The following is a 22,524-nucleotide window of genomic DNA, read 5'->3' as shown; positions in this document are numbered from 1 at the left end:
TCTGCTCTCCTGTAATCTCTGCCTCCTTCCCCTCTCGGGCACCCCCTATAAATCAACTCTCCTGGGACACAGAGTCTCCCCAGGCCAGAGCCGCATCTATCTCCAGTGCCCCATGTGGGCATCTAGTGGCCGTTGGCCATACTGCACCTACCTACACCTGCAAAGCAGCCCTGTACTATATGCATTGTCCATTGGTTAGTGCAGATCAAATAAAAGCCATGTGTGAGAGTATTTACACTGTATGCTGAATTGAAACAATAGGATGTGTGTTTTTAGGCGTATTCAATAATACAGGGAACTGTATACCCACAGCATTCAGTCAGAATTCAAAGACTTTTATGGGGTAAAAATGCAGTAAAGTGCATTACATCACATTTCCAATGTTTGTGTTTTAAAAAAAAGAAAAGCAAAGGAGAACCAGATGTCCCAATTGTCCTAATTGCCTCTGAATCCTGAGTCCCTCCTGCTGGAAGTGGGAGGGAGTAGGAGTGTAAAAGAAGCTAAATTCCAAAATGACAGAACAAAGATATACTTAATATTATATTTTATTTTTCTCCAACCAGAATGTGTGTAGTTTTTGTATATGTTTTAAGTAATATCTTTTCTGTAGGTTTGGCTTTTTTGGTACATTTATATTTCTTAAATTATGCTTTTGGTTATTTAATAAATAGGATTTTTTTCCCATGCAAAATTCTTCTTATATTGTTGCTGTGCGGTTCTACATGATTTGAGTGAATGAGGTAGCTATATGTAATTCAACCTTTAAATAATGTTAAATATCTTTTTCTCTAGGTATAAAGACAGGCTGGTGCCATGTCTTCAAAGGTTGTCCCTTTTTATCAGAAGAGGCACAAGCATTATGACCAATCATACAGAAATCTTGAAACTAGATATGTAGTTAAGGAATATTCTACACAAAAGTAAGTAGTGCTCACATAAAATTATGTAATCATATTGTATTATATGTTGAGGTCTTGTTACAGGGGCCCTCTAACTACAGTTTTTTTTGGTAGATTTCACTGAGATAGATCGATCCAAACTTTCATAATAACAGAATGCTTATAGCCATTGAATAGCAGTGATGGTAGATACAGCCTAAAGACAATAAGGGCATCTAATAGTCTGCTAACTGTATCATCTCACATTTGATCTTTCCTACTCAGAATTAGGACTTTTTCACCTCTTATAGAGGTTGATACTAGACCATTATGTTTGCAATAGATGATAACTACTAAAGCAATTTGTGTAGCTTGTAATAGTGTCCTTCTGCCAAACAGCTACTGTATTTTTCATATTTAAGAATATCAGTCTGACAGATTGGCTACTCTGTGATAGCTGAATCAAATACATTGACTTACAGCCTATTTAAAATTGAAATCCCCCTCTATTTGAAGAACTCCATGATTTTGAAAAGTTAACCCTTAGAGTGGGGCTAACCCCGCACTGCAAGGGTTATCTGCTCATTTTTCTCTAGTGGCAGAAATAAAGAAGAAATACTCACCCAATCCCAGTGACTGCTCACCTCTCTCCCCCCTCCACTCCGGCTGAGATATGTCCTTCAGTATCTTCACCTCTAATAGTCTGGTATTGACCAATATTGACATAATAATGATGGTAATGACATCACAGGTCCTTAGAGCGCCGGAGCCTGTGGGAGAAGAGGCTGTAAGGACCAGTATAGTAGCCAGGTGGGACAGAGGATTGGGTGAGTATTTCTTCTTTATTTTCACTCCATAGAGAAAATAAGCAGTTAACCCTTGCGGGGATGGTGTAGCCCCACTGCAAGTGTTAGATTGTTAAAATCCTGGAGTTCCACTTTAAAGAGGTACTAAACTCTAGAAGTTTGCCCTCTTCCTAGTTTTTTGATAACCGCTTTTAGTCACCAGTATTGCCTGTAATATCTCTGTAGCTGATCTCTTTCTCATCACTGACTTACCATTCATTGTTCTGCACTGTGTAGAGGAGACCATATTGTTAGAGACTCCAGCAAGTAAGCTGCACAGTAGTGACATCAGCATATCTCACTCTAAATTTCCTGAGACCAACAGTGAGAGGCAGAAGTGCCTTAGATCTCACACTGCAGATATACAGCTATGAGGCTGTAGACACAGGAGTGTCTAGGCACCCTGACATACCTGGAAGTGCACTGCTATTTTTCTGGAGGAAAACTTAAAGGCAAGTAACTAACAATTAACACTTGTAGATGTTTCCCATAACATAGTAAATCTTCACTTTTTAGTTCAGTTCCACTTTAATGTGCATTCTTTTCTAATGAAGCCAAAATTATTTACTAAATTACTTTTTTAAATGAATCAGGCAGAGTTTTTGGTTACTGTTAAAGTTTTGGGGGCTTAGAAAATAAAATAGAATTCTGGGAAGTTTCAGTCAGAAAGGGGATGACATATAAATCATTTGCCCAATAAACTCTGCACGAATGCAGTACGCATGGCATTCTCGCCACTAGATGGAACTAAGGCCAGCGTATGTCAGAGTGGATGATTTATAAATCCTCCCCAAAGTAACAAAAATGTTTTTAATTTAATGATGTATGCTTTAACCTATTATATTTGTGAATGTGTTCAAATATTATATTCTTAAATAGAAAAAAATAAAAATAAAATAAAACATGAATAACAAAAACAGTTCATTCAAGAAGGTGGAATGTTTGTCAAATGAAAGCGCTGTAATAGATTGATGGAACATCATCTCCTCTCTGTCACTGCAGAAGAAGCACCTCAGCTTCTGCTTTAAGAAGTTCCGCAACTTCCTTCTCCGGTTCAAGAATAAAATGCGTTTGTGGGGCTGATAGAGAAGTTCAAGAATACTATGTCCCTGCATTTAAAAAAAGGTACATGCAACTGTGTACCATGCATGGATGGTTGGTTAAAAACATGGGCAAGCTAAAAACATGACTTTTAACATGCTTTAGATTAACACACTAGTAGTAGTAGTTGAATATGTAGCTTAAACCTAAAATCTTACTTTTGGAGCTTGGGAATGAAAAATATAATTCAAACTTTTTCTCTTTGACAACTGTGATATATTTCCTATATCTAATTTATAAAGGATTTACAAAGAATTACAGGTAACTAACAACATGAGCAAATATGTCAAGCAATATTGTACTGAGCAACCATGAGACTCTTTGATGTCATTTTGACTGCAATTTACAAGTACAGGAACTAGATCCAAGAACATTATTGGGAATAAAGGTATAACAATTATTATGGTTCATTTAAAAACGTCTTTGGGTAATAATATAACAGAGCTATGGGTTTTCATTCAAACAAAAGTGTTCATTCTTTATAAAGTGAGATACAAAAATGAAAATCAGTCAAATAGATCTAGTACTATTTTATTGTTCATGCCAAGCTATATGACTGCAGAGTGGTAATGTACCCCCAGCTCTGGGGTAGGAACTCTAGAAAATAAACTGGCTGTTCTCTTTTTCCTCAATAACCCCCAGTACTTAGTCTGTAAATATAATGTTGTAGAGGGTGATAAAAGGGGGTGCGTGGCAATGACATTGCTGTTCTAGCTCACAGGGCTTATGCACACGGTGGTCACAGACATTTCCTTGCTACCCTGCATGGACTGTCAATAGGGAAAAGGTATGTTGGCATAAGAATTCTAAATATGACTTAATTGGGGTGGCATCAGATTAGCTTTACCTATCAAAGCTTTATATAGCTTTGATATAGTCTTGGTGGATTAATCTTCAGTTTTATTGAAACAATATTAATGGAATGCTCTTTTATACTTTATTCCCACAATGTCAGTCATAATAAATTAATTTTGATGGTTACCTGTTATAGAATGTAAATATCTGATTTTTGTGTACTATTGCTTAAACTGCAAAGTAAAAAGATAAAAAAAGTATTTATTGCTGAAATCAACATATAAAAATATAAAAGTGAAGGCTACCATGTAGTCAAAGAAGAGTGTGCAAAATGTTATTGCTTGTTTCTTATTTGTCTCATTTCATATAAATATACGGTAGAGTCTGTAAAAAATAAAAAAAAACAAAATGCAAAGCATTTTAACTAAACCACTAAAAGCAGGTATCAGTCTTGTGATACAACTGAACTTCACAGCGTCCTTTGAGAATGCATTCATTAACTTAATTGTGCTTAGAATATGTTTAAAACTTTACACAGCCTAGTTAGCATTAATAATACATACTTAGCAATAAAACAGAACGTTCTTGGGATGTTGGAGATTCTTAATATTTATTACTAAACATTTTAATGAACGTGTAATTTAAGAGTTTTCAAAGATTGAAATTAACCAAAAGTGAAAACTTAGGCATCTGTATTACAGCATGATATTATTTTGCTTCTAGGCTACATCCACATGCACAGTTTTATTCAGAATGTTAGATTTACATTCTCACAAGTATAAGCAATTTGTTAAAATGTGTTAAAGTCTTCATAGGAGAAAACACTCTTGAACTGACACTAAACTCAAGAGTTAAATATTAAAAAGCATTCAAGTACCCTTAAATAGACATGTGCGTTTCGTTCCGAATCGAAATTTGGACGAATTTTCAGAAATTCGGAGGTTTGGATGCATCCGAATTACAGCTAAAACAAATACAAACGAAACGAAATTTCGGAAGTTCGGAAATTCGGATGCATCCGAATTCTGAATTACAGCTATAACGAATGCAAACAAATCCGAATTCCCGAAATTCGTTAGCGGTAGTCCGGTCGAAATTTCGTTTATTGGATAAAATTTCGTTAGCAGCAAAGTGACATTAGAAAAAAAAATGTTTTTTTTTTACAGTCTGCAGAAGATGAAAAAAAAAAGCGTGAGGTCCCCCCCCCAATTCATACTAGACCTTTTAGGTCTGGTAGGAATGTTAGGAGGGACCCTCCCCCAAGTTAAAACAACAAAAAAAAGTGCGTGGGGTTCCCCCCAAAATCCCTACCAGACCCTTTAGGTCTGGTAGGAATTTTAAGGGGGAACCCCAGCCCCCAAAAATGGGGAAATAAAAACCCTAACAGTCCTACCAGACCCTTGATCCGAGCACTGGCCTGGCAGGGCAGGAAAGGGGGGGACAATTGAGCGCCCCCCCTCCCTGCGCCTTACCAGGCCACGTGCCCTCGGAATTGGGAAGGTGTCCGCGTGCCGTTGTGCCGATGGGGACAAGGGCCTCTTCCTCACAACTCTGACCTGGTGGTTGTGGGGGTCTGCGGGCAAGGGGGCTTATTTGCATCGGGGTACCCCTTTAAATAAGGGGGCACCCAGATTCTGCCCTCCCCCTTGTGAATGAGTAAGGGGTACTAAATATTTGATTTAACCCTTTAGTGAATGGGCTATTCACTTCAGGCTGGCACGGCTGATTTCAGCCTTATATCGGCTGAAATCAGCCGTACATCGGGTGGCTTCGCGTGGCTTTGGGTCTGCCGAACATGCTCAGCATGTTCGGCCAACACGAAGTGCAGAAGGAGTTCGACTCAGCCGATCCAACATCTGGATCGGCTGAGCCGAACCTCCGGCAGGCTACTCGCTGCTGTTCGGTCTATTCTCATAGATGCCGAACAGCAGTGAGTGAATAACCGAATGCCGCTGAGCGGCATTCGGCTTGGCTGTTCTGCTCGGTCCCTCAGAGGGACCGAGCAGAACAGATAAATAGTTAAAAAAGCACAACATTTTTTATAGAAAACGATTGTGCGGAGCTAGCAATGACAGCTAGCTCCGCCCAACAGTTTTCTATTGTCCGGCGGTTCTGCTGTAAAAAAAAAAAGAAAAATGGAATCTAGCAATGCATTCCAATGGGCAAAACATTTTTTTTTCTATTCTGACACGGCTCCGTGTCAGAATAAAGAAAAAAAAGAAAAAGCAGTGTTTTCTCTCCAGGGCGGACGGGAGCAGGAGACGCCCGGAGAGCCCGGGAGAGTTTGCTGTCTGGAGATCAGTGTCCCTGGTTAGCTGGTAACCAGGGACGCTGATCTCTCTGCAAGTGGCCGGAGCCAGTCGTAAGATCACGGCTGGCTCCGCCCAGCTGTCAGAAGCTGGCTGTCAGCCGGCCAATGGCTGGCCACTTGGCCAGCTTCGGCTTTCAGCGCGGCTCAGTCGAGCCGAGGCATATGCGCTTGGCTCGGCTGAGCTGTACAGGCTATAGTAAATAGCCCGTACAGCAGCCCTTCGATTCCACTGAACCGAAGGGGTCCTGGGGCCGAAGCTAGCCGGCTAGATCCTTCGGCCGCTTCGTGAATACACCCCAAAGACTACATTTTTGGCTATTCCTTTAATTAAAAATAAATAAAATAGAAATGGCTCCATCGATGTAATCCAGCATCAATCACGATGCACGACCGCAGATGGGCGGAGCGAGCCGTGATTTGACTGTCTCAGCCGTCAAATACTACATAGCATTCGGAAACTCCCAAGTGCTATTCGTGAGTTTCCGAATGCTATTCGGGTCTGTGAGCCGAGGTGTCATATGAAAAGCATTATGACACCTTGGCTCACAGACCCGAATAGCATTCGGAGACTCGCGAAAGCATTCGAAATAATGAAATAACGAAAATCTGAATCAAAACTAAACAAAACGAAACACATTTTTTGTTGGTGCACATGTCTACCCTTAACTATTAACAAAAATGTAGCCACCGCTCCAACGTATCCAGCGTTCAAAGCTCGCTCCCGGGATGGACTACAATCTCAGTAAAAATTAATAAGCCAAATTTGAGATTGTAGTCCATCACAGCAGTGAGCATGGGGAACAAAAGTAGCCACCCTTCAGAAGGAAGTGTCAGCATGAATTCATGCTGAGGATCTACAGCCGAGTGATACAATTTTGTTAATAGTTATGGTACTTGAATGCATTTTTAAGAGCTAACGTTTGGAATTAGTGTCACTTTAAGTTGTTACCACAGGAAGAGGTGAGGGTTATTCTTCCAATGGGAATACTTGTTCCAGTGACATGTTGTAGTCATGTAGTCATGTTGTAGTCATTTCCTCTCACTATATGTTGCATCTCTGGAACAGAAAATAAATTTGCCCAGTGGGATGCAGGCAGCAAAAAATAAGATGTTCTTAGACAGGACTTTTATTTTTAAAACTCTAAAATGAAGAACAAGTTCATATAAAAATATTTTCAAATTAAGAAACCCTTAGAGCACAATGTCATAGCTATTAAAATATGTGGATGTAGCCTAAACAAATCTTTTTCTTTTTTTTCCCTTTAACATTTAAAGTTCAATTAATCAACACAAAACTTTACAAAATATAGACTTATTAGTAGACATGTGCACTGCCAAAAAATTCGTTTTGTTTCGTTTTAAATTCGGATTTGTGTTATTTCGTTTTTCGGGATTCGGGTGTGAAAGTCAATTCGGATTCGGAATTCGGATTCGGACGAAATTCGGTAGCGTTCGCACGAACGTTCGTTTCGTTTTCTGTTCTTATTCGTTTCTTATTCGTTTCTTATTCGTTTCTTATTCGTTTGCAGCAAAAGTGACATTTGAGGGGGAAAAAATATTTTTCTCCTTCTCTAATGTCACTTTGCTCCAACGAACGAAACGAATAAGAAACAAATAAGAAACGAATAAGAACAGAAAACGAAACGAATAAGAACAGAAAACGAAACGAACGTTCGTGCGAACGCTACCGAATTTCGGAAATGGAAATTCGGATTCGTTTGCATTCGTTATGTCTGTAATTCGGAATTCGGATACGTCCGAATGTCCGAATTTACGAAAATTCATCCGAATTTCGATTCGGAACGAAACGAATCGCACATGTCTACTTATTAGCCTAATGTTTTTAACTAATGAAAGAAGATGAGTGCCACTAGTGTTCACAGCCAGTGGCCCTGTAACCAGGTAAGGATTTTTTCATTCTTTCATCTTGCACACCATTAAAAATAGATACAAGCAACATTTTGCTTTACAGCATAGCATAACTATGGAAGCTTACAGCCTGGCATGCTAAGTTTTGCTTGACTACATGCCATGGTAAACCATTGATGTTGCTTATGCTTAATCTATAAGCATGCTATATGCAACTACTACATGCATTCTAGGTAGCTCTTTAGGTCAACTAGAAAATTAGCAGTAATGTTTTTTTCCTTTTGCACAGATAACTTGTCTTTTTTAATTAGTTACTATTTATAGAAATGTTGTCTCACAAAAGGTAACAAAGGGCATTAATTCTGTATTAATTGGAACCTTAATTTAGAACAATGGTATCAAAATGGTTATAGCAATCCTGTACTCCATCTAAATGTTTTAAAGTTCTGGATGTAAAATTCTCTTCAAAGAGCAAATTCTACAAGGTGCCTATTATTACCTTACTAGCCAGGGATATTTTGCTGCCTCTATGATTAAAAAAAAATTGTGAAAATGGATGTGCTCCATATTCCTGTGCATTGTACCCATAAAATATTAAACTGTAACCATTATTTCACACAATTTTGAACTTTTCCATTTTTGCCCCTACGTTGCACGATTTGTAAATCATTTTAAGTAGTTTGTCTTTCCAATTATTACTACTACTATCGACTTACTACTACTGCTACTACAGTGCTGCCCCTTCTACTAAGGAGTGGGGCAGCACTGAGTAAGAAAGAAGAGAAACTGAAAAGACTATCTAGTCTAGAAGAATGATTCCACAATTATTACACAATTGCTATCATCATAAGAATTACAAATGATGAAAAGGAAGGGAAAAACAATAAAAATATCACAAAAATGTAAATATTGAACAATATATAAAACAGTGTTAACAGTTTGAAATAAACTTTAAATTGTATTATCTATGGTGTCAGATGCGCAGGAGTAATGAGCACATCAATTTTTGCGATAGGTCTTGAATCAATTTTCACAAAAAGACAGATTGTGATATCTAAGAAAAGGGCTATGTCATACATAGCTAAGGATAATTGTTTTGGTACCTAGCAATTTATTAACTTGATAAAGTTTTCACTGCATTTTTTCTGTATGAACTTTACATGAATATTATATTTAATGTTGTTTTACATATAGTGCAAAAGTTTCTGTCTTCTATATAGTGTGACTGATTTCTTAGGGCAGCTCTTTTGTAAGTCGGCTTTGAGAATTTTTCTGACCAGTCACAAAACATTATTACCATCAATACCTTTACAGTTCACAGGTAAAGTGTTGCTATTACCATGCAGTGATGCATTCCATTTAGTGATGACAATGACTATTAAAATAGGAGCATGAATGATGAATATTGATGTGTGTGTATGTAAAATAAGACTAAAGTGAAGGATGCCCTGTCTGATTGGTTGCTGTTGTAACAGAGCTATTATTTGGCTTATACAAATTAAACTAATAGCTGTGTGCCTTTGTATGGCTGGCCGTTTTATAGTGCCTCACTTTTATTTCTGTGGCATAATGCGTTGGTCATTGCTAAGCTGCCTCTAGCCTTATCACTGCACTCACATAAAAATTTATGGGAGTGCAGAAGGTCAATGTGGCGCTAAAATGTGCTTTTTAGCTGAAACAATTTGGCTCCATCTGCTTCTTATTTTACGTACTGCAGTTTGGCACTTTTCAATCAGGTACACTTATAGACTAGATAACTATGTTTATTGCTTTGGTATGGGAGGGGCAAATATATCCGATTCTTTTGCATTTAATTGATAAGCCACTGAAGTGCTAAACCTATTAAATTGCATCTCTGTGTTGGGGTCTGTGCGCAAACCTCTCTGCCAACCTTAATACTGGTATATTATTAATTTTTATACTGATTTTATAGTTTTAAAACATTGATTTGCTCATTTTTAGGACTTTCGTCGCTATTGTTACACATTTTAATGTTTTATTTATAGCATTTTACAGCTTGCAACACATTTTTAATCTTCTATTTTATTTCTTATGCTTTTATGAGTGCATATGTTTGTAGTAATGGCTTTATATAATTGATTTAATAATGCAGTCAGCTTTTTATTCTGTAGCGACTTTTTAGAAAATGTGCATCTTGGCTTTTCAAAGTAGTCCATAGTTAGTAGTATGGTTTCTAAGGCCCTATGCACATTATTTATTATTATCCACTGCATCATTGCCCTTTTACTAACTTTACATTTGCACTGCAGGACCCATGAGGCACATGCTGAACAACAAATCCAGCAACACAGTGAGCAGAAGACCCAGCAACACCGAAGCTATGACAGAAGTGTACATTATGCCACCGAGCTAGCCTTTTTGGAAGAAGATGTTCGCATCGCACGTGCTTTAGCAAGAGAACAGATTGATAAAGTGTCTATTCAAAGGATGGTAATGCAATGATTGACTTTCTTGCTGGCATAAACAATGTTATGCCATACTATCCAAAAGCTATTATGTAATGATACACACTGCTGAGCAGTAGTCAAATGCATCCTCAAAGTAATACCTTCTCGAATAGCTAATAATAGGTATCCCTTTGACAATACATTAACTCTCTTACAGTTCAGATGTATCTTTCATCCCATCCCTACACTCACTGTATTTCCAGCTTCCATATTTAGCATGTCAAGTGGGAAAGACTGGGCAGAGAAGATGAATGTAACCAGATATGCTAGTAGTGCAGTAAGGAATGAAAGGCCTCTAATTAGACAGACAGCACATGACTTGTGTGACTTGTCTTAAGGGAATTGTAGGAAGCATTAGAGATTTTACTGAGTGGAGTTCCCTTGCTGATTAAATTCATTTATATTAAATTATATTTTGATAGAAACCTTCCTGTTGTTTCATATACTGTAGCTATGTTTGCATTTCAAAACTTTCCAGCAATAGCAGTTGATGCCCACCGACATCATCTGAAAATCATCACCAGATCAAGCCATGTCTTTGTGGAACTTCTGCAGACATCCAATTTACTTCTTTCCTCTATTCTTTCTCAACACATGTTGTTCCTAGGCATTCTACAGAACTGTTTCCACCTATCTTACCATTTCAATTCCTTTGCTGTGAGTGTAATCACCAGATCTGAGTGATTTAGGCTATATCGGGGTCTATGTTCTGTCCATGAGCACCAATAGGCACCCCAGCTCTTTCTGAGATGGAATACATACTTATAATATGTATATAGCTGCTCAAAAAAAACTATTGTAACAGTGTATCTTGTCTGCATTTTGAACAGTCCTGTTTGGGAGGACTCATATTGCTTTTATTTAACATATACATTACCCGTCAAACGTTTTAGAACACCTCCATTTTCTAGATTTTATTGAAATGTAAGCAGTTCAAGTCCAGTGAATAATCTGAAATGGTATAAAGGTAAGTGGTAAACTGCCAGAGCTGGAAAAAAAAAATGTAGGTTAACAAAAACTGAAAAATAATGTACATTTCAGAGTTATACAAAAAGTCCTTGTTCAGGGAAGATGTAATGGATTAATTCACAGCTGTCCTGCGCAATGAAAGTAAATTAAGCCTTGAAAATGCTTATGCTAACAATTCCTAGAGATTACTCACAAGCCCTCTGCCTGTATAAAAACAGTGTTGGAACAGACTGTGTTACTAAATCCTCTTAACGATATTTGGACAGTATTGTACTGCAGAAAGTAATATATTGCTCTCAAAAGGGTGAGAAAAAGGCAATTAACAAATACAGACAGACTATTATAACCCTTAAAAGTGTAGGTTTTTCCTTCAGAGAAATTTCAAAAAAAGGCAAGGTGTCAGTGAGTACAGTATCCTACACCATCAAAAGCACTTGGAAACTCTGACAGGAAGAAGTATGGCAGAGCCAAAATCACAACAGAATTGGAAGCCATGTTTCTGAGAGTCAACAGTTTGCCTGACAGGGGGCTCACAGGACAACAGCTTCAAGCACAGCATAACATTGATCAAAGTAAGCAAGTCTCAGTTTCAACTGTGAAGAGATGAATTTGAGCTGGAGGTGTGACAGGCGGAGTGGTAGTAAGAAAGTAATTGCTAAGATGGCAAAATAAGAAAAAGAGTTTTGCCTGGACTATGATGCACAGCCAGTGGACTACTGAAGACTGAAGGAATGTTTAATGGACCGATGAATCAAAATGTGAGATCTTGAGTTCATCACTCAGGTTTTTTGTAGGCCGTCAAGTAGGTCGAAAGGATGGTTCCCAGGTGTATGACACCAACTGTCAAACATGGAGGAGGAGGCGTGATTGGAGCCCTGAACAAAAACTGCTACCACAGCATTTTGCAAGATAATGACCCAAATCATACCTCCAGCCTGTGTGAGAACTACCTTAAAAGAAAATAACAAGATGGTAGGCTTCATATCATGGAATGACCAGCGCAGTCTCCAGACTTAAACCCCATCGAGCTGGTTTCGGATGAATTGGACAGAAGGGTGAACGCAAAGCAACCTACAAGTGCAACACATTTGTCTGAAATGCTGCAACAATGTTGGGAAGAACTATTCGAACAATATTTGATTTCCATTGTAGAAAGAATGCCACCAGTGTCTTCGGCTGTTATATCTGCAACAGGTGGCTACTTTGATGTGTGAAAAATTTAGATTACATTTTGTTAAAGAAAACAATTCCATGATTTCTTTTGGATGCCCAATTTGTTCAATGCTTTATTTTCAGAGTACATTGATACATTGAACTGTGTACATTTCAATAGAAACTGGAAACATTGAGGTGCTCTAAAAGTTTTTACCGGTAGTGAAAATGTATATTTAATGCCATTAGATTGTTGTTCCTGTATGTCCTTCAATTGCATAGTACTGCAGAAGAGGAGTTATTCACATCATCAATAGTAATAATAAATGCTAAAAGGTGGCTATATACAGGCAAATCAAGCAATTCCAGCATTAATAGACAATTAGCTGTTTCAAAATGATCACTGTGTCTCAGCATTATTTATGATTTCCTCTTTTGATGCAAGACATTTTTAAGAACAAAATGAGCATTCATAAGGGGTTTTTTTTTGTAATCTTACACTGGTGACAGAAATGTTCTGCAATACTGGGATACTGATGGATCCAAAGCATATTATATGTCTCATTTGCTACACATTCCCTACACACGTATCCCATACAAGAGTCACACCTTTGGTAGATTGCAGTGAGTTCCTAATTCTCAAAGATAATTGCTATAAGACCAAATGCTAATGCTGTTGTATAGGCAGCTGATATACAATTCCCTTAATAGCAGATGGCATATTTGATGTGTTCCTTCACTGCAGTCAAAATTGATAATGAGTAGAGGGTTAAAATGTACTGTACATAGTAGTAAAACAATATAATAAATATGCTAAAGAAACAAAAGGGGCTGCAGTGCTAAACTTAATGAGTAGAGGCACCCGGTACAGAACATGCAATATTGTGGGGGGCAATCCAAGGGCCCAGCGAAACTCACAGGCTTTGGGAATCAGCTATTTGGCCCCTGCAGCATACATATTATTCACTGAACATATACATATTTTTATCTGGCAGGTAGAGGAAAAGTTGTCATTACAAAGACAGATCCATGAAGAATGCATGACTCGTGCTCCAGATATCTTGGTACGACTTAGATCCCATACTGTTTGGGAAGGCATGCCTGTAAAGCTTTTCTTCACGGTACAAGGATATCCTACACCTATTGTGCAGTGGTAAGTAGAAAACGCACATTTCATACAACATATTTCCCGGCATGAGGCACGTTGAAAAAATATCATGACATAGATTTGTCAACCTCCCCTTCTCCATATGGGCAGTGCTGAAAGAGAATCTAAAAAGTGTCCCCTCTGTTGTCAGATGCAAATATGACTGGGGTTCTGGGGTGAGGCTTAGCATTAGGAGCAGACTTTTGTATCAGGGGTAAACATCCTGGTTTGTGTGATATACTGTATAGTGTGTGTCTCTGGGTGGGTATCACAGTTCTTATCTTAATGACAGTCATTTATTTAGAGCACAGCATGGAAGTAGTCTAAGTACCCACACAATTCCAGATGTGCTAGCTTGCATTTGTCCAGATGTCCACTTTTTATAAAAAACACAGGGATGTTTTTGTTGCCACTGGCTTCCATCCTGGAATTGTTGGAGAACACCTGAAATATTAATAAAGTGGAATTTGACACAGGCAATAAAGCTGCAAACAGACAAGTTTATATTGTAGAAGAAACATACTATACTAAAGAGCAGCAGCACACTGATAAGTCGTGAACGTGCCTGACTTTAGTCTCTCCTCCAATCAGCATGTGCCCTGTTAGCAGAAGAGTCTGATCAGCACCTAGTTGTGCCTCACCCTCTCCCACTCTGGGTGCTGCTATATAGTGTGAAACAGAGGATTATATCAAGCCAGATCCAGGTACCTGTGATAGTTACTTATACACTTTAAATGTATGGATAACCAAAACATTTCTGGTTAAAAAACGTGAATAGAGAAACTCCCTGTCAGTTTATTGTTTTACTGTCTGTGTCACCTTGGGTGGATTTCCCTTTTCTTCTTGTCTGGCAGACAAAACAGGTTCCTTTGTTAGAGAGCTGCCAACTGACTATGTTTCTAATAGATGTACCTAGAAACTAGTATAGTGACTATTGTAGATCACTTTCTATCTCAATAACAATGGTCCACGTGACTAATAAAGAGCGTGGATCTACGTAGTGGGTGAACAGATAGCAAACACAGCTTGGCAGGGGTTCTAATCCTTCACTCCTCTATAAAACAAAACAATGTGGTGCAATACATACATTTTACATGCTGTTTTTGCATATCTGCCAGGAGCTCAGCTTTAAATAAATGAAACTGGTGTCAGTACTTTAAATTTATTAAAATTATACTTGCAAATTTGCATACTCTCATTTCAGCCCTTTTCTAAATTGTATTTATACCATGCAGAATGTGCTTGTGCATATTCGTATTCTTGGAAATTGCACTTATCAATACACATAACTCAAGATAAATTCAATGGCAGCAAAAAAAAATCATAATTTTGCAGTTCTGAATTGTAGTGTTTTATACAGGACATAAAAAAATGACTCTTAATGTAGAGATTACAGCTTAAAAAGATGGATTTTATTATTTTGTCACAATACTCTGATAATATATGACACTTATTATTATTATGGTACTGCTTTATAATGAACAAGCTCTCATAAATTGTGGATACTGAAAAAGCTAAAAAATATTTTTAGCTAAGTAATTTGTTTTCTTAAAACTAGAATTTCTACCAGCTACATATTTGGAACCTTTGTAATGGATGTAGCAGAAGTTTCCATTTCCTCATATGCAAAACATCTGTTATCGATAGAATATTTAGTAACAATTCCCTGCATGAGCCATCATACATGCCGTATCATTCAGTCTACAAGCTGTTTTTTTTTCCCACCAACTTGTTTTATTACACACGTTTTATAACAAAATTGTAAAGTAATTTCAGTATTTATTTTTCCATTTAATTTCCTGTTTAATTTCAATCTTGCACATCTTAAAACTTTCAAGGGTTCAAGTGCCCTATAGCTGCACAACAAACACTTCAATTTATTTTGAAAAGCTCTAAAAGGTGACTGCCCAACATAAGCTTGCCATTAGCGATAATTAAGTTGTGTGTTGCATTTGCAATGCACAAGATAACTTCTTCTTTGCATTGCATTGTCGGTGCACTTCAGGACCATGTAGCTATAATGTGGATGTTTTTTTATGAAACAATTTTGTTTATGGGGATGAAATTACCGCTTCTTTTATTTTGATTAGGTATAAGAATGAATCTTTGATTAGCACAGCAAGTGAACCAGGAAAGTACAGAATTGAAAGTAAATACGGAGTGAATAGTTTGGAAATTTACAGGTAAGTAGACTGCCTTAGCTTATACTAATTAAACCAGTTGTGTTTACCTGTTACATTGGCATTAGTATGCTCTTAAAGATGGCATGAACTTTGAAAGCAGAGGTCAAAATGACTAGTCACTTAGGTTGCACAGATACCAAGTACAGTACTCGGTACAAGTACGAGTACATGTACCGATACTTTTGAGCTCCAGGACTAGACTAGAGAAAAATTCAGAAGTTAGGAGTCAGCTGTCATTTGTAAGGAGCACACGGAGATCCTGGGATTAGTACATCTCTGTTTTAATGTACGATTTTGTTTTTATAAATATAAATAAAGTGATGCACAGATACCAGTTTTGCGAGTACGAGTACTGGTACTTGCCGAGTACTTACAAGTACGAGTACTGATACATTTTTGTTTATTGTCATGTGACAGTTTTTCTAAAACAATACAGACTAATGATTTCAGGACAGTGGTGGAGCACCAGAGCCAGGTCCCAGCTGCAACCGCTGCAACCCTGGTAGTTCTCATGAAAATGCCAAGTATCTGTGCATCCCTACTAGTCACCAATACTGCCTATAGGTTTCTTGCAGCTGATTTGTCCCCTATTACTATTACTGACTTGCAATGCATGCATTGTTCCACATTGTGTCTTTCTGTGGAGGTAGCCATCAGAGCTGCTCCCCTGATGGCTGGTGATCTGATAAACTTATAGAGGAATAATTAAGTAGCAGCAAGAGAGAATTAAAAAAAGGCAGAGAGATGCTTGTCTGTTTGCCCTCAGGTATAGCTGTCTTTCCCGACAAGAAGAACAATGAGCAGCACAGTAGTTAGGTTACCCAAACTTACTCTAAATTTACTAGCAGTCAGAGGTAGCAGTGCCTTAGATTTCACACTTGCGGATGTACAGCTACTGTATAAGACATTATACACATGAAGTGCATTGCTATTTTTATTAGGAATTCAAAGATAATAAATTAATCTTTCAGAGTACTACTTAAGCCTTATAAGCATTTCTAGATGATGCCTATACAATATTAAATCTTAGGTTCAGGTAAATTGCTTTAAGGCCTATATTATAATATAATAAAGTGACACTAAACTCAGGAGTTAAATTGTAAAAATACATTCAAGTACCTTAACTGTCAACAAAAATTTATCTAATTTGTGTATCACTCGGCTGTAGATCCTCAAATCATCTCTGAATTGGTACTGTCCTTTCTTCAGGAGGGTGGCTACTTTTGTTCTCTATGGTCCCTGTGTGTGTTGTAAAGTAGACACCACTCCAAGTGCACTCCTGTGAAGGACTACAATCTCTATACAAATTAGTAAACTAAATGTGAGATTGTAGTCCACAACGGGTATTGGTGGCTACTTTGCAACACTCACAGAGACCATGGGAGAGAAAAGTAGCCACCCTCCAGAATGAAGGACAGTTTCAGCATGAATTCAGAGATGATTTGAGGATCTACAGCTGAGTGGTACACAAATAATAGATTATTATTATTATTGTTATTATTATTATTATACAGGATTTATATAGCACCAACAGTTTGTGCAGCGCTTTACAGTATAAGGAAGACATTACAATCACAATACAATTCAAGACAAGATGGTAAGGAGGGCCCTGCCCGTGAGGGCTTACAATCTAAAAGGGAGGGGCAAGTGATACATGAGGAGGTGGCTGTGTGGGGATGAATTGTTTGAGAAAGTGATAGGTTGAGGTGGGATACATTTTTGTTAATAGTTAAGGTACTTGAATGCATTTTTAAGTTTTAACTCCTGATTTTAGTGTCACTTTAATTCATACCAATATTTTCATGAGAAGGAGAATGTTTTAAACAGGAACCTTGTTTTACCCTCACGTCGGTTTATATTTTATCTATGCCTTTAAACTAATGGCAAGCAGTATGGTTAAATTAAAGCCACAGTCTTCAGCTCTCATTTGTTAAATGCACTATGCAAACATAATAGTGAAACATACAGTAGATCATAATGGGCCATGAACACAAAACATAGGGGTCTATTCATGAAGCAGCCAAAGGATCTAGCAGTAGCTTCGGCTGATCATTCGGCTAGCTTCGGCAGCAGGACCCCTTCAGTTCAGTAGAACCGAAGGGCTGCTGTACGGGCTATTCACTATAGCCCGTACAGCTCCCGAAGTCGGCCGAGCGGCTCAGTCGAGCCGAAGGCATATGCTTTGGCTCAACTGAGCCGAGGTGAATGCCGAAGCTGGCCGTGCGGCCGGCTATTGGCCGGCCAACAGCCTGCTTCTGACAGCTGGGCGGAGCCAGCCGTGATCTTACGGCTGGCTACGGCCCCTTGCAGAGAGATCAGCGTCCCTGGTTACCAGCTAACCAGGGACACTGATCTCAAGACAGCCCAACTCTCCCTGGTGCCCCGAGAGTCTCCTGCTCCCGGCCGCCCTGGAGAAAAACACTGCTTTTTCTTTTATTCTGACATGGAGCCGTTGGCTGCCATCAGAGAAAAATTTTTTTTCACCATAGGAATGCATTGCTAGATTCCTATTGGCTATTTCAATTTGCAATAGCCAATAGCAAACTAGCTATTGCACCCGCCCACTGCTGCTGTCAATCAGCAGATGCGACCTGTAGTTCTCCATCAGGTCCCCTCTAGTGATTGACAGCAGCAGAGGGCAGGTGCAATAGCTAGTTTTTTTTTTTATTCTGACATGGAGCCGTTGGCTGCAGTCAGAGAAAAAATTTTTTTCACCATAGGAATGCATTGCTAGATTCCTATTGGCTATTTCAATTTGCAATAGCCAATAGCAAACTAGCTATTGCACCCGCCCACTGCTGCTGTCAATCAGCAGATGCGACCTGTAGTTCTCCATCAGGTCCCCTCTAGTGATTGACAGCAGCAGAGGGCAGGTGCAATAGCTAGTTTGCTATTGGCTATTGCAAATTGAAATAGCCAATAGGAATCTAGCAATGCATTCCTATTGCAAATTTTTTATTTTTTTTATTTTGACGGCAGCAGGACCGCCCGGCCAATGGAAAACAGTTGGGCAGAGCTAGCTGTCACTGCTAGCTCTGCACAATCGTTTTCTATTTTTTTTTTTTTACTTTTTAAACAATTTTTCTGTTCTGCTCGGTCCCACAGAGGGACCGAGCAGAACAGCCGAGTTGAATGCCGCACGGCGGCATTCGGCTATTTACTCGCTGCTGTTCGGCATCTATAAGAATAGACCGAACAGCAGCGAGTAGCCTGCCGGAGGTTCGGCTTAGCCGATCCAGATGTTGGATCGGCTGAGTCGAACTCCTGCACTTCGGGTCGGCCGAACATGCTCAGCCATGCGAAGCCACCCGATGTAGGGCTGAATTCAGCCTATATATTGCTGGAATCAGCCGTACCAGCCTGAAGTAAATAGCCGAACAGCGTTCGCCTCACTTCGCATCAGGTCGGACGTTCACTCGGCTGCCCACGGCAGCTTAGTGAATAGACATCTTAGATTCTTGGTCATGAAGTATTGCTGTTTGTCCCTGTTGGGGAAATTTCACCTCACTTCCTTGGTGTTTGTGTGACAGGGAGTAAGGGAAAATCCTTCCTATAGTACAGTAGAAGAGATACAAAGGGGTCTATTCACGAAGCTGCTGAAGGATCTGGCCGTAGCTTCGGCCGATCCTTCGGCTAGCTTCGGCCCCAGGACCCCTTCGGTTCGATAGATTCACAATAGCCCGTACAGCTCCCGAACATGGCCTCGGCTGAGCCGTGCTGAAAGCCGAAGCTGGCCGAGCATTCCGCACAATCGTTTGCTATTTACTTTTTTAACTTTTTTCACTCTTTTTCTGTTCTGCTCGGCGGCATTCGGCTATTCACTCACTGCTGTTCGGGATCTTTAAGAATAGCCCGGACAGCAGTGAGTAGCCTGCCGGAGGTTCGGCTCAGCCGATCCAGATGTTGGATCGGCTGAGTCGAACTCCTTCTGCACTTCGGGTCACATGAAGCAAGCCGATGTAAAGCTGATTTCAGCCGATGTACGGCTGAAATTAGCCATACCAGCCTGAAGTGAATAGCCGAACAGTGTTCGGCTCACTTCACTTCAGATCGGTCATTCACTCGGCTGCCCTCGGCAGCTTCGTGAATAGACCCCAAAGTGTGTCAAGCCTTTATTGTTTTCAGGCGACATTTTTTACAATTTGATTCCAGTGGATTTCTTTACTGTAATTTTCTCACAGTACTAGGTAGCATTATAGGTAGCGTAATTTGTTTGTTTTTTTTGAAGGAGGATTATGTGTGACTGACACCACTAAGGCAATATAAATTAAGGGGAATCAGCAACATTTTTAAAAAATGAAAGGAACTAAACACATGACATAGTGTTGCAGTTTTATGAGTTCCGTAGTTTTATTCCCCTGACAGCAGTCTCTGTGAATGCTACAAACTGATGGGTCGATGTTATGATTTTTTACTTTTAAACTGATTTGAAGGCTTAAATGAAAGTGGATATAATGAGTGTGGGATTCAGTTAAAATATATTTTAATGGGAACAATGGGTCATTTTTTTTTACTTCAAAGAGCTCTGAATCAGGACTAGAAATGCATAATTGACAATCTGAAGTCAACGGATCGCATATAAAAGGAGTGGGAGTGAAGGGACTAAGAAGAAATAATTCTGTTATCCAGTGAGAAATGACTAATGTCATTCAGGGCTTTTCACTTTAATAACCGTGATCTTGATCATAATATTTTAAGCTTGGCTTAGGGTCAGACGTTATTCTGCTTTTGACAGTCTGCACAGAAGAACATTCCAGAAGTGGAAGGAGTGACTGCTTGACATGTAATGCAGAATAGAACTGTAGCACTGTAGAATGAAAGACATAAAAAGAATGGAGGACTGGATTGATTTAAGTGCAATGGTATAAAACACATTTGTGAATATAAAAAGGATTTTATGATGTGGAAACCCTTAGCCTTGGAACCTGACGTGGTTTCATTATATGAATCTAGGAATTTCTGAAATGGATTTCTAGAATTTACAGAAAACCATCGTAGAAGTTGGGCACTAAAATGGAGACAAGAGAAAAAAAAAAAAGAACCAGATTCCCTTTCTTGTATGGTCTGATTTATTATTTCAGCTTATAAGCAGACAATCACAAATCAGATAATTATTTTATTGTAGGAAACTCTGCAGTCAAGTAATACAAATGTTTCAAGTGCTGCAAAGTGACGTGGTTTATGTATGCTTACACAGTATGTAAACTTCAGACCGGTGGCTGACGAAGTCAAAATGGGGCCCCTGTGACAATGTTATGATTTATCCCCCCCTTCCCCAAGTTACAATAAGTGTTATTTGCTTGTTATTTTTTATAATAAGGGCCAATGGGAGCTGAAAGTCACAGTCAAATGGTGCAAAATACCTAACCTAATGGCAAATAACATAAATGCATTATATCTCTGCGAACTAAGCTTTTCGAAGAACAATTCAGTAGAAAAAAAGGTAAATAAGAAAGAAAATGGTAACATGCCAATTTCATGTAAAGAAAATGCACTTCACTGTGAACTAAACTTTTTAGAAAACAATTATCATAAGACAAAATAGCAAAAAGAGTTAAAATAATGTATCCATCTTAGTGTATTGAGCCTGTTAAATAATGCAAGATAAGTGTTCAACATCAGACCACAAATTATATCACCCAGCATTAGCACATTATACTGTATCCTGACATTAATGCAAATTTTGTAAATGGTCACAAAATCTTATCACACTGTAATAGCAAATTAATTCAACCAACAGCAACAGTAACTAATATAACAACAGAATGGCATTTTAGATCATATTAAGAAGATACCAGATTGCAATAACACATATCATATAGCGAAACCATATTATGCAATTTATATTAACTAACCTCATCAAATTGTATCGCGTCACAATATATTATGGACAAATTCATCCCCAGATGAGCAGTCATGTCATGTGCAGGCCTCTCAAATGTATTCAGCAAATTCAACTGCATACCATTAATATGGCAAATCCCCCACTTGTACAATTTTGGCCAGTGTAAATTCCCCCGATATATTATTGGTCAGTGTAAATGCCACGTATATATTGGTGGGCAGTAGAAATGTGCGCCGGCCAAAAATTTGTTTTGTTTCTTTTTTTTTAATTATGTTTTTTAGGATTCGGGTCCGAAATGTAATTCGTTTTATTATTCAGATTCGGACGAATTTCGGATGAGTTAACCCCTTCATGACTGAGCTTGTTTTTAGTTTCTGTTCGTAAATGACTGACACACTTTTGACATTTTTGCTGTGTGATTCTTCCACGTCAGTAATATACTTTCTTACAAAGTGCACCCACACATATTATATATTGTTTTTTAGAGGACAGATAGGGCTACATATTTATATCACATATGTGCGTCTAACGCCTCACTTAGGACAAATAAAATATAAAAAAAGAGGAAAAAACCGTTTAAAAAAACACTTTTTTCCCAGTTTTGATTTGTAGTATTTTTTTTATTTCGGCCTAGCCGATCCAGATGTTGGATCGGCTAAGTCGAACTCCTTCTGCACTTCGGGTCGGCCGAACATGCTGAGCATGTTGAGCCGACCCGAAGCCACCTGATGTATGGCTGATTTCAGCCGATATACGGCTGGAATCAGTCATACCAGCCTGAAGTGAATAGCCGAACATCGTTCGGCTCACTTTGCTCCGGGTCGGTTAGTCACTCGGCTGACTACGGCAGCTTAGTGAATAGACCCCTAAATGTTTATTTTTTACTTTGACAGTTCACAGAAACAATAACATTTAGGTCTGGTAGGAATTTTAGGGGGGGACCCCAAAATAAAAAAAAAAA

The 22,524-nt window shown here is 38.7% G+C and overlaps 1 protein-coding gene across 1 annotated transcript in view; it reads left to right on the top strand.

Moving 5' to 3' along the window:
- The first annotated feature begins 801 nt into the window (after positions 1 to 801).
- The window catches only part of MYOM2 (myomesin 2), a 128,059-nt gene continuing 106,336 nt past the window's right edge, over positions 802 to 22,524 (top strand). The window contains exons 1-5 of the mRNA XM_018574917.1: positions 802 to 920; positions 2,726 to 2,848; positions 10,070 to 10,250; positions 13,384 to 13,541; positions 15,626 to 15,718. Of these exons, the coding sequence (XP_018430419.1) occupies positions 814 to 920; positions 2,726 to 2,848; positions 10,070 to 10,250; positions 13,384 to 13,541; positions 15,626 to 15,718 (662 nt within the window). The 5' untranslated portion in view covers positions 802 to 813. The remainder of the gene's footprint in view (positions 921 to 2,725; positions 2,849 to 10,069; positions 10,251 to 13,383; positions 13,542 to 15,625; positions 15,719 to 22,524) is intronic.

This window comes from Nanorana parkeri, unplaced genomic scaffold, assembly GCF_000935625.1.
Source record: "Nanorana parkeri isolate BGI_ZX_2015 unplaced genomic scaffold, ASM93562v1 scaffold51, whole genome shotgun sequence".
NCBI classification, from domain to species: Eukaryota; Metazoa; Chordata; class Amphibia; order Anura; family Dicroglossidae; genus Nanorana; species Nanorana parkeri.
This window is presented reverse-complemented; position numbering and strand designations above follow the sequence as displayed.